This window comes from Aythya marila (genome assembly GCF_965140915.1).
Source record: "Aythya marila genome assembly, chromosome: 1".
Lineage (NCBI taxonomy): Eukaryota > Metazoa > Chordata > Aves > Anseriformes > Anatidae > Aythya > Aythya marila.
The window spans coordinates 1782838-1794351 of NC_139042.1; the positions used below are offsets into that span (position 1 = coordinate 1782838).

Sequence of the window (11514 nt, forward strand, 5' to 3'; positions counted from 1 at the left end):
GGCACCCATGGGTGCGCACCCCCCATCCCAGCCCTGCTTGCACCGAGGTTCCCCCAGCCCCCGTAGGGATTTTGGGGAGCACCCAAGGGTGAGCAGAGCCCGCACATCCCAGGACACAAACTTGAAGGGTTTTGGGGTAAGGGGCGCGCTGTGACAAGGGTTAACAGCTCCAGTGGGGCCAGCCCCAGGTGGAGGACACTGGTCCCAGTATGTGCTTCGTACTGGGGATGGACGCTGCCCTGGGATGCTCGAGCTACAGGGGAAGGATAAAGTTTGAGGACCGGGGCTCTGCCTGCTCCCGGCCACCAAAAATCCCAAAATAAAAAAGTGGAAACCAAACCTCCAGCCTCACCAGCACCAAACTCGGAAGCTTTTTGGGGAAAAGCTGACCTCTGCTCACCCCATATCCCCCCAACACAGCCAGGGGGCAGGTGGGCAGCAGTTTCGGGGCCAGCAGCCCCCCATAACGAAACAAATCCTTTATTCCTGCCCCCCCCCTTAACCCAAAGGTGCCCACAGGGATTTGGGGCAGGGTTTCCCCTCCCCATGGGTTTCAGCCGAGCAAAAAAAAAAAAGGAACTGTGCAGAAACCCTTTGGGAACACGCTTGGCAGCACAAGGGGGGATTTTTGGGCCCCCATTTTTGGGATTTTCCACCTCCATCCAAAAAAAAATTATAAAAAAAAAAAAAAAAGAAAAAGAGCCCAAATCCCACAGTTCCTACCCATTTTCCCAGCCGGTTACCGCAGAGTTTCTCATAACCTACTTTCCCCCCTCCTCTCCTGCCCTATATTCCTGCTGCAGATGAAGCCAGGGGGGGCTCCAACAAGGGGGGGGGGGGGGCTCCAACATGGGGAGGGGGGCTCCATCCCACTTGGGGGGCAATCAATACACCCCCCCCACCCCTTTTACAATTACTTTTTTTTCTCTTTTTTTTCCTTTTTTCCCCGCTTTCCCAAGAAGCACAGCACACAGAACCAGCCCCCAAAACAAGCATCCCCCCCCCAAACCCCCAAAATCCCCCCAAAATCCCCTCCTCGCCCCCCGGGGGGGGGGGAAATTCCCCCTTTACAACCCCAACCCGAGCCCCCCCGCCCCAGAAACCCCCCCCCAAAATACCCACGGGGGGGAGGGGGGGGCCGAGGGACACTCACCTGTGTCCCCCCCCCTCATGGGGGTGACACCGGGGGGGTGGCACCGGGGGGGTCCCGTCGGGGCCGCCCCGTCGCAGGCGGCGCCCCCGCGGCCGCTGCTTTATGAATGGAGCCGCCGGCGCGCGCCGGGCCCCCCCCCCAGACCCCGCCCCCTTTCCTGACGTCACAATGCGGGGGCTCCCCCCTCTTTGTGACGTCAGCGCCCCGCCCCGAGGATCTCCCCCCCCCCCGCCCTTTCCCACGGGCAGCGCCGCCTGGCGGGGGAGGGGGAGTGGGTTTCGGGGGGGGGGGGATTTTGGGGTAAAAAATAGGGGAAAAAGTAAAATCGGGGTGGGCGGAGACGCCACAGGGCAGAGGATTTGAAGAAAATGGATTTTTTTTTAATGATTTTTGCCCCCAATTTTTTTTTTTTTTTGGGGGGGGGGCTGCGGGGACACCCATGGGTGCTGGCCCCAACTGATCCCCCAAATCCTGGCCCCTTCCCCAGGGGTGACACCCCTTGGCCCGGCGGTTTGGGGTTTTCTTCTCCCACCGGAGCCTTCATCGCTGCCGGCCCTGGAGGGCTTTGGGAACCCCCCCCCGGGGGGGTCCCCATCCTCGCCCCGTCCCAAGGAGGAACCCGTGACCATCATGGGTGTCAGAGTCCCCATAGGGCACAGCAGGGAGTTTTGGGGTCCTCGGTGGGCAACGGGGACCAAGAGGTTACAAAACCCCATAGGAAATGTGGAGAGGGGGCAGAAAAAAATACATATTTTTTCCCTTCCCCTCCATGATTCCCCCCCAAAAAGCCCCAGTGTGTCCCAGAGTGTCCCCAGCACATCTGTGGGGTCCAGCAGTGATTTGGGGACCTTTTCACCCACATCCCCAGCAGGTTCTCAGCATCCGGATCCCCCATTCTTGGGGGGAAAAACCTGCTCTGAACCCCAAAATCGCCTTTTCCGCCCCCATTGTGCACTCCAGCTCCTCTTCCCATTTCTGTGCAACCTCCCCCCAAATAAATAGGGTTATTTCTATATATATAATATATATATATTTAAAACAAACGAACAAACAAACAGAGCTATCTGGGTGCTGGCGATGGAGCGAGCGGGTTAGCGGGAGGCCCGGGGGGGCCACACAGTCCCTGGGGCGGTCCCGGAATAAGTGGGGAGGGGGTCACCGCCGTGCAGCAGCCCCCCCCCGTTTTTATTTTTTATTTTTTTTTATTTTTTTTTTAACCCCCCCCCCCCCCCCCCAAAGCAGGCACACACAAAACCCGGGGAGAACGAAGCAGGGCGCCGCTGCCCTCCTGCCATCCATCCCCCGGGGATGCTCGTTAAAGGCTTCGTTAGCTCCTTCCCAAGCAACGAGGTGCCCCCTACCTCCCCTCCCCAAAAAAATAAAGCAGCGCCCCGTGGTGGGGGGAGGCAGCTGGGGGGGGGGGGGGGTCCGTCCATCCATCCATCCGTTCCCCCCCCAACCACCAGAGCACACAGAGAGCAGCCGGGCTGGAGAGATGAGACGTGCTGGGGGCAGGGGAGGTGGTCCTTGAGAGGAGGAGGAGGAGGAGGAGGAGGAGGGGGGGCGGTGGTGGTCCTTTGGGTGGGCGATTTGGGGGAGAGGGGGGGGTCCCCAGGGTGGCTGGGTGGGTGGCTGGGTGGCTGCAGGGGGGGGGTCCCCAGCCCCTCACACCCGCCAGAGGAGGAGGTGGTTGGTGCTGTCGTCGCGGCCCACGGTCTCGCTGCTGCTGGTCAGGCGGAAATCCTCGTAGCCGTCGCCGCCGCTGATCACCAGCATCTTGGCTTTGGGCAGGGCCAGGCTGGGGGCACGGGGGCGAGCGGGGTCCCCCCGGGGTTCGGAGTCGCTCGGCTGCTCGGGGCCTGGGGGTGGGAGAGTGGGGAGGGGGGCACGGAGTGGTGGGAGGGGGGCCTCTGGTTGTAATGAGCCCCTCCTGCCTCGTAAATAGCCCCTCCTATCTCATCTAGCCCCTCCCACTGCAGATAGACACGCCCACTTTGATTAGCCCCTCCCACCTCGATTAGCCCCTCCCACCCCAATTAGCACCTCCCACTCCAAATAGCTACCCTGGCCCCAATTAGCCCCTCCCACTTCAAGTAGCCCCTCCCACTCCCATGTAGCCCCTCCCACTCCCATATAGCCCTTCCCACCCCAATTAGCGCCACCCATTTCCATTTAGCCCCTCCCACCCAATTAGCCCCTCCCACTCCCATGTTGCCCCTCCCACCCCAAATAGCCCCTCCCACCTCAATTATCCCCTCCCACTCCCAATTATCCCCTCCCACCCCAAATAGCCCCTCCTATCCCCATGTAGCTCCTCCCACCCCAATCAGCCCCTCCCACTCCCATGTAGCCCACCCCAACCAAATTAGCACATTCCGTCCTAATTAGTCCCTCCCACTCCCATGTGGCCCCTCCCATCCCAAATAGCCCCTCCCACCACAATTAGCACCTCCTGCTCCCATGTAGCCCCTCCTACCCCATGTAGCCCCTCCCACCTCAATTAGCCCCTCCCACTCCAATTAGCACCTCTCACCCCAATTAGCACCACCCATTTCCATTTAGCCCCTCCCACCCCAATTAGCCCCTCCCACTTCCAATAGCCCCTCCCACTCATTTAGCCCCTCCCCTTGCAATAGCTCCTCCCACTGCACATTAACCCCTCCCCTTACCCATAGTCCCGCCCACCCCTGTAGCCCCGCCCACTCATTTAGCCCCTCCCACTCTTTATCCCCACCCCATCCAACCCCACCCACTCTCTATAACCCCGCCCACCCCTTTAACCTGCCTAACCCCTAGCCCCGCCCACTCCAATTAGCACTGCCCACCCCTTTCCCACAAGCCCCTCCCTTTACCCAAAGCCCCGCCCACCGTAGCCCCTCCCTCCCTTTTAGCCCCACCCCCCTCCCATTATTCTCACCCATCCCTTTCACCCCACCACCACGTTAGCCACACCCCCTTACTCAAAGCCCCACCCACTCCCTTTAGCCCCGCCCACCCCATTAAGCCCCTCCCACCCCTCTAGCCCCACCCACCCCCTTTAGCCCATCCCACCCCATTAAACCCCTCCCACTCCCCCTAGCCCCACCCACTCCATTTAACCCCTCCCACCCCTCTAACCCCTCCCACCCTTTAGCCCCACCCATCCCTTTAGCCCCATCCTCCCCTTTAGCCCCGCCCATCCCATTAAGCCCCACCCACCCCCTTCAACCCCTCCCACTCCCTCTAGCCCCGCCCACCCCTTTAGCCCCTCCCACCACCCCTTTACCACCTCCCACACCCTTTAGCCCCTCCCACCCTTTAACCCCTCCCACCCCCTTAACCCCACCCACTCCCTTTAACGCTACCCACCCCATTAAGCCCCGCCCACCCCCTTTAGCCCCTCCCACACCCTTTTAGCCCCACCCACCCCATTATACCTCTCCCACCCCCTCTAGCCCCACCCACCCCTTTTGCCCCTCCCACTCCCTCTAGCCCCTCCCACACCCCTTAGCCCCACCCACCCTTTAGCCCCGCCCACCCCTTTAACACCTCCAACCACCCCTTTAGCCCCGCCCACCCCATTAAGCCCCACCCACCCTTTAACCCCTCCCACCCCTTTAACCCCACCCACCCCATTAAGCCGCTCCCACCCCATTAACCCAACCTATCCCATTAAGCCCCACCCACCCCATTAAGCCCACCCACTCCATTTAACCCCTCCCACCCCTTTAGCCCCGCCCACCCCCTTTTAGCCCCGCCCACCCCTTTAACCCCTCCCACTCCCTCTAGCCCCGCCCACCCCTTTAGCCCCTCCCACCACCCCTTTAACCCCTCCCACCCCCATTAAGCCCCTCCCACCCCATTAACCCAACCTATCCCATTAAGCCCCACCCACTCCCTTTAACCCCTCCCACCCCTTAACCCCTCCCACCCCTTAACCCCTCCCACCCCCATTTAACCCTTTCCTACCCTCCTGCCCGGGCAGCGGGAAGAGGAGGTCGAAGCCGTCGGGCAGGGGGATGGCGGCCAGGAAGCGGACGTGCCCCGTATGGCCCTGAGCCAACCCCACCAGCACCGGGGCCGCCTTGGCCGGCAGCGCCAGCGTCAGCACCACGCCGGCGCTCGTCCCGATCCACAGCAGCTCCTTGCAGGCCAGCAGCGCCGTGATGCGCAGGCACGCCGCCTTGTGCTGCCGGATGATGGCATCCGAGCCTGCGGGCGGGGGCGCACCGTCAGCGTTGTCCCCCCACCCCACAAAAAAAAAAAACTCAGCCCGCCCCGCGCAACCCCCATTTGGCGGCTCCCCGCATGGTTTTGCGTGGGATTTTGCAGTTGTTGCATGGTTTCTGCAAGGTATTTTGCAGCACCCGCTCTATTTCCATACAGGGTTTGCAGATACCCAGAGGTGGTGCATTGCTGCATTGCATTTTGCAGCACCCACTCTGTTTCTGCATGGCATTTCCTAGCACCCACTCTATTTCTGCATGGCATTTTGCAGTTACTGCATGATTTCTGCAAGGCATTTTGCAGCACCAGCTCTATTTCCATACAGGGTTTGCAGATATCCAGGTGTGGTGCATTGCTGCATGGCATTTGGCAGCTCCCTGCCTGGTTTTGCATGGCATTTTGCAGTTGTTGCATGGTTTCTGCACGGCATTTTGCAGCACCCATTCTATTTCTGCACAAGGTTTGCAGATACTCAGGGGTGGTGCATTGCTGCATGGGATAATGCAGCTGCCTGCCTGCTTTTGCATTGCATTTTGCAGCACCCGCTCTTCTGCATGGCATTTTACAGCTGTCCAGGTGTGGTGCATTGCTGCATGGCATTTTGCAGCACTCACTCTGTTTCTGCATGGCATTTTGCATCTGCTGCCTGATTTCTGCACGGCATTTTGCAGCACCCGCTCTATTGATGCACAGGGTTTGCAGATACCCAGGGGTGGTGCATTGCTGCATAGCATTTTGCAGCACCAGCTCTGTTTCTGCACAGGGTTTGTAGATACTCAGGAGTGGTGCATTGCTGCATAGGATTATGGAGCTGCCCACCTGCTTTTGCATTGCATTTTGCAGCACCTGCTCTATTTCTGTATGGCATTTTGCAGCTGTCCAGGTGTGGTGCATTGCTGCGTGGCGTTTTGCAGCTCCCTGCCTGGTTTTGCATGGCATTTTGCAGTTGTTGCATGGTTTCTGCACGGCATTTTGCAGCACCCGCTCTATTTTGGCACGGGGTTTGCAGATATCCAGGTGTGGTGCATTGCTGCATGGCATTGGGCAGTTCCCTGCCTGGTTTTGCATGGCATTTTGCAGTTGTTGCATGGTTTCTGCAAGGCATTTTGCAGCACCCGCTCTATTGCTCCACGGGGTTTGCATATACCCAGGGGTGGTGCATTGCTGCATGGGATTATGCAGCTGCCCGCCTGCTTTTGCATGGCATTTCGCAGTACCCGCTCTTTCTGCATGCCATTTTACAGCTATCCAGGTGTGGTGCATTGCTGCATGGCATTTTGCAGCTCCCTGCCTGGTTTTGCATGGCATTTTGCACTTGCTGCCTGATTTCTGCAAGGCATTTTGCAGCACCCGCTTTATTGCTGCACAGGGTTTGCAGATACCCAGGGGTGGTGCATTGCTGCATAGCATTTTGCAGCACCCACTCTATTTCTGCACGGCATTTTGCAGTTACTGCATGATTTCTGCAAGGCATTTTGCAGCACCAGCTCTATTTCCATACAGGGTTTGCAGATATCCAGGTGTGGTGCATTGCTGCATGGCATTGGGCAGCTCCCTGCCGGTTTTGCATGGCATTTTACACTTGCTGCATGTTTTCTGCAAGCCATTTTGCAGCACCTGCTCTACTGCTCCACGTGGTTTGCAGATACCCAGGGGTGGTGCATTGCTGCATGGGATCATGCAGCTGCCCGCCTGCTTTTGCATTGCATTTTGCAGCACCCGCTCTTTCTGCATGACATTTTATAGCCATCCAGGTGTGGTGCATTGTTGCATGGCATTTCGCAGCTCCCTGCCTGGTTTTGCATGGCATTTTGCACTTGTTGCATGGTTTCTGCATGGCGTTTTGCAGCACCCGCTCTATTTCAGCACAGGGTTTGCAGATACCGAGGGGTGGTGCATTGCTGCATTGCATTTTGCAGCACCCACTCTATTTCTGCGTGGCATTTTGCAGTTGTTGCATGGTTTCTGCAAGGCATTTTGCAGCACCCGCTCTATTGCTCCACGGGGTTTGCAGATACCCAGGGGTGGTGCATTGTTGCATGGCATTTCGCAGCTCCCTGCCTGGTTTTGCATGGCATTTTGCAGTTGCTGCATGATTTCTGCAAGGCATTTTGCAGTACCAGCTCTACTTCTGCACGGGGTTTGCAGATACCCAGGGGTGGTGCATTGCTGCATGGGATTATGGAGCTGCCCACCTGGTTTTGCATGGCATTTTGCAGCACCCACTCTATTTCTGCATGGCATTTTGCAGCTGCTTTCTGCATTTTGCAGCATCCCCTCGATCTCTGCGTGGCACGTTGCAGCACCCGCTCTGCTTCTGCATGGGGTTTGCAGCCATCCATGCGTGGTGCATTGCTGCATGGCGTTGGGCAGCTCCCTGCCTGGTTTTGCATGGTTCTTTGCAGCATCTGCATGTTTTCTGCATGATATTTCCCAGCACCCACTCTATTTCTGCATGGCATTTTGCAGCTGCTTTCTGATTTCTGCAAGGCATTTTGCAGCACCCACTCTATTTCTGCACGGGGTTTGCAGACACCCAGGAGTGGTGCTATTGCTGCATGGGATTATGGAGCCACCTGCCTGGTTTACGCATGGCATTTTGGAGTTGCTGCTTGATTTCTGTGCAGCATTTTGCAGCAATTGCTTGATTTCTGCATGGCATTTCGCCGCACCCACTCTATTTCTGCATCGTGTTTTACAGCAACTGCTATTTCGGCATGGTATTTCACAGCACCCACTCTATTTCTGCATGACATTTTGCAGCCATCCAGGTGTTGTGCTACTGTTGCATGAGATTTTGGAGTTGCTTTCTGATTTCTGCATGGCATTTCACAGCAACTGCTATTTCTGCATGGGGTTTTGCAGCCACACAGGGATTGCCCTATTCCTGCATGGGGTTTTTCAACTACTTCACTATTACTGCATGGGATTTTGCAACTGCATCCCGATTTCTGCATGAGGTTTTGGTACTGATATGTTATTTCTGCATGGAATCACGCCACCACCCAGGCATTCTGCTCTTGCTTTTTAGGATTTTTTTATCTGCTACCCTATTTTTTCTGTGGAACCTTGCAGCAACTGTTTTATTTCTGCATGGGGTTTTGCAGCTACCCAGGGATTGCCCTATTTCCACTTGAACTTTTGCAACCATTACGCTATTCTGCATGGGATTTTGGAGCTGCATCCTCATTCTGAGGATTTCTGCAGCTGCCTTGGGGTTGCCCTATCTGTGCTTAGGATGCTTTCGCATCCGCTGCCTTATTCCTGCGTGGGATTTTCCAGCTGCCCAGAGGCTGCAAAATGCAGAAGCTGAACTCGTTGGGTTCGGTCTTTGATGCTGGCTGAGAATATTGATGCATTTCGCAGCAGCGGATGCTCCGGGGAGGAGCGCGTTTTTAAGAGAGGCGATGCGCATGGAACAGAAAATGTGAAAAACACCCGGAAACAGAGATTTTGGGGGCTTACCAGCCAGCATCTTGTGCACGGGGGGGGTGACGTCCGCCTCGGCCAGCTGCTCGTAGCTGGTGGCGTGGTAGAGGCGCACCTGGGCGCTGCCCTGCAGCGCGACCCAGACACCAGGACCGGCGCTCACCATGCAGGTCACGCTGCGGCCGCTGTCCTGCCCCACGTGGAGCGTGTGCTGTGGGGGACAGAGCCACACGGATGCCACCCGGAGCCTCTGGGGACCGTCCCCAGCCCCCCCTGGCTCAGGGTGTCGTCCTTGTCCTACCTCCTGCACCAGCGTGGCCGTGTTGAGGACGATGACCCGGTTCTGGCAGCCGCACCACAGCTTCCCCGCCACCGCCACCATCTTCGTGATGGGGCTCCCCGGGGAGCCCAGGGACAGGGATTTGGAGTTTTGGGGGTCCCAGAAGCGTCCTGTAAGGACATAGGGAAACGGGGAGGGTTTATAAAGCACCAAATCCCCAGCTTGAGCTGGTTAGGGGGGAAGAGGTGGCTGGAAATGTCCTTGTGGGATGCTGATGCATCCCCCTTTATAGGGCAGGTGGTGTCCTTGGGGGGACACAGTTGGCAGGGCCCATGTGCTGTGAATTTGGGGTTGCATCCCTCAAGGGATAGCCCTCCCTGGGGACACAGAGGAGCTGCAGGAACCCAGAGCATCCCCTGCTGGGACCCAACAGCCCCAAATCCAGCCTCACCTGCCTCCCGCTGGTACGCGATGAGCTCCCCGTTGGCCAAGGACACAAAAACTTGGTTATCGAGGTATCTGTGGGAAGAGACCAGCTTTGAGAGATGCTGCCGGGCCGCCCCAAACCCATCCCAGGGGTCCTAAAACCCTCCTGCCCGCTTACAAGATGCACATGACGGAGGCGGCGTGCTGCATCTTCATGCTGTTCTTCCTGTTGCGGATGTTATCCGAGGACTGGTACACGTGGATGCTGCGGAGACGAGGCAGAAGGGCGGCGTTGAGGCTCCCCTAAAACCCGGGGGAGCCTCAAGCGAGGTCCCTCCTCGCCGGGCACGCACCAGCCGTCCTCGGTGCCCAGCCACATGGAGCTCTGGTAGGCTTCGGGGTCGAGGCTCAGCAGGTCCTCGAGGCTGCCGCGGGTGAAGGAGCCGCGGCTGGAGCGCCGCAGGGCTCGGCCGTCCGTGGGGCTCTCGCCGTGCCGGCTCTGCCCGAAGGTGGTGGCGAGGGGGAGGAAACCAGGCTCCTGCTCCTCCTCTGAGCTCGTCGTCTCCGCCGCCGCCTCCTTGCAGCTCGGGATTTCCTCGTCTGGAAGGGGCGAGGAGGAGGGGTTGGGTGGTGAACACCCAGCGATGGCCACGGGGATGGGGAGGAGAGCGCGGGACGTTGCGCCCCGGGTGTGGGGAAGGAGGGATGGATGCTGACCCCAAAACACACCAGAATTTACCCAAAACGGGGGACAAGCTGCTGCCCCAACAGCATCACAGGCTCCAAATTAGGACATCCCTATCTCTTTTCCCAGGGTTTCTTCAGCTTAAAAGGCAACAGGAACCCGCTTTTTTTGTGATGTGCAACAAACGCAAGGCAGAGTGGGGACCGACTGCTGGGACAACCAGCGCTGCCCATCGTTTTGGGGCAAACCAATGTATTTTCCTTAATTAGGGGCCAGCGGGGGCGACTCACTGCCGAAGCTGGAGGAGATGGTGGAGTGGCTGGCCTGGCTCTGCAGCGTGCCCGAGGGGCTGGGCGAGGACTCGTCGTCCGTGTCATCGCTGTCGAAGGGCACCAGCTCCCTGTGGGCGCTGTCAACGGGCTCGGAGAGCTCCAGCGACGAGCCCGAGATGGAGATGTGCAGGCACTGCTGCGGCCCCGAATCCTCCAACTGCGCCGGGGCCGGCTCCGAGGACGGGCTGGCCACGGGCTCGGCGCGTTCCCTGCCGCGGGGACAGCCGCAGCTCCAGCACCGGGACGCGGTGACGCCGGTGCCGAGGGCGCACGGTGCCGGTGCCATACCTGTAGGCTCGCTTGAGGCCGGGCACGGAGGCGATGCAGAGGATCCTGGCCGAGCAGACGGCGATGCACGCCTCGACGGTGGGCTCCTTGCGGATGCTGAGCAGGCAGACCTGCCCCACGTAGCCGTCGCTGTTGCACACCCAGACCTCGTGGGCGTTCTCTGGGCTGCTGTGGCTGGGAGAAGCACAAGAAAACTGCAAGGGGGCAAAAGACAAGGAGAGGTCACTTGGGAAAGGCAGCAGCAAGGCGGCGGCAAGCTGGCATCCCCATGGTCAAGGGGGATGCTTAAAGAAACCCTCCCGGGGGGGGTCCGGGAGGGGCAGGAGGACCAACCTGCATCCCGCTCCTCGTCTTCATGATGGGGATGGCCTTGAGGAACTCCGGGTCCAGGCAGTTTTTGCTGGAAGCTGGGAAAATAGGGTGAGAAGGAGGTGGTTCTGCCGACGTCGGGCATGGTGCTGAGCCCATTTGGGCGTCCCACCCCGCGTCCCGGCGTTACCCAGCTTCTTCTTGGCGTCCTCGAAGGCTTGCTCGAAGCCGAGCCGCGCGTCGGGGTTGGGGAACTCGAAGATGAAGGACTCGGTGCCGTCGGCCTTGGCGGCGCTGAGCTCCACTTTGTTGGGGGGGAAGGCCATGCTGAAGGACAGGGACTGCTTCTCCGCCAGCTCCCGGTGGATGGCGGCCATCAGGTCCTTGATCACGTCGTCCAGGCTCT

General features: G+C 58.9%; 1 protein-coding gene across 1 annotated transcript in view; it reads right to left on the minus strand.

The window, feature by feature from the left end:
* Positions 1-2379: 2379 nt before the first annotated feature.
* The window catches only part of ARHGEF17 (Rho guanine nucleotide exchange factor 17), a 36592-nt gene continuing 27457 nt past the window's right edge, over positions 2380-11514 (minus strand). Inside the window, 11 exon segments of the mRNA XM_082763413.1 lie at positions 2380-3012; positions 5102-5344; positions 8825-8999; positions 9090-9238; positions 9520-9587; positions 9673-9759; positions 9848-10094; positions 10470-10732; positions 10734-10993; positions 11133-11206; positions 11299-11512. Of these exon segments, the coding sequence (XP_082619539.1) occupies positions 2819-3012; positions 5102-5344; positions 8825-8999; positions 9090-9238; positions 9520-9587; positions 9673-9759; positions 9848-10094; positions 10470-10732; positions 10734-10993; positions 11133-11206; positions 11299-11512 (1974 nt within the window). The 3' untranslated portion in view covers positions 2380-2818.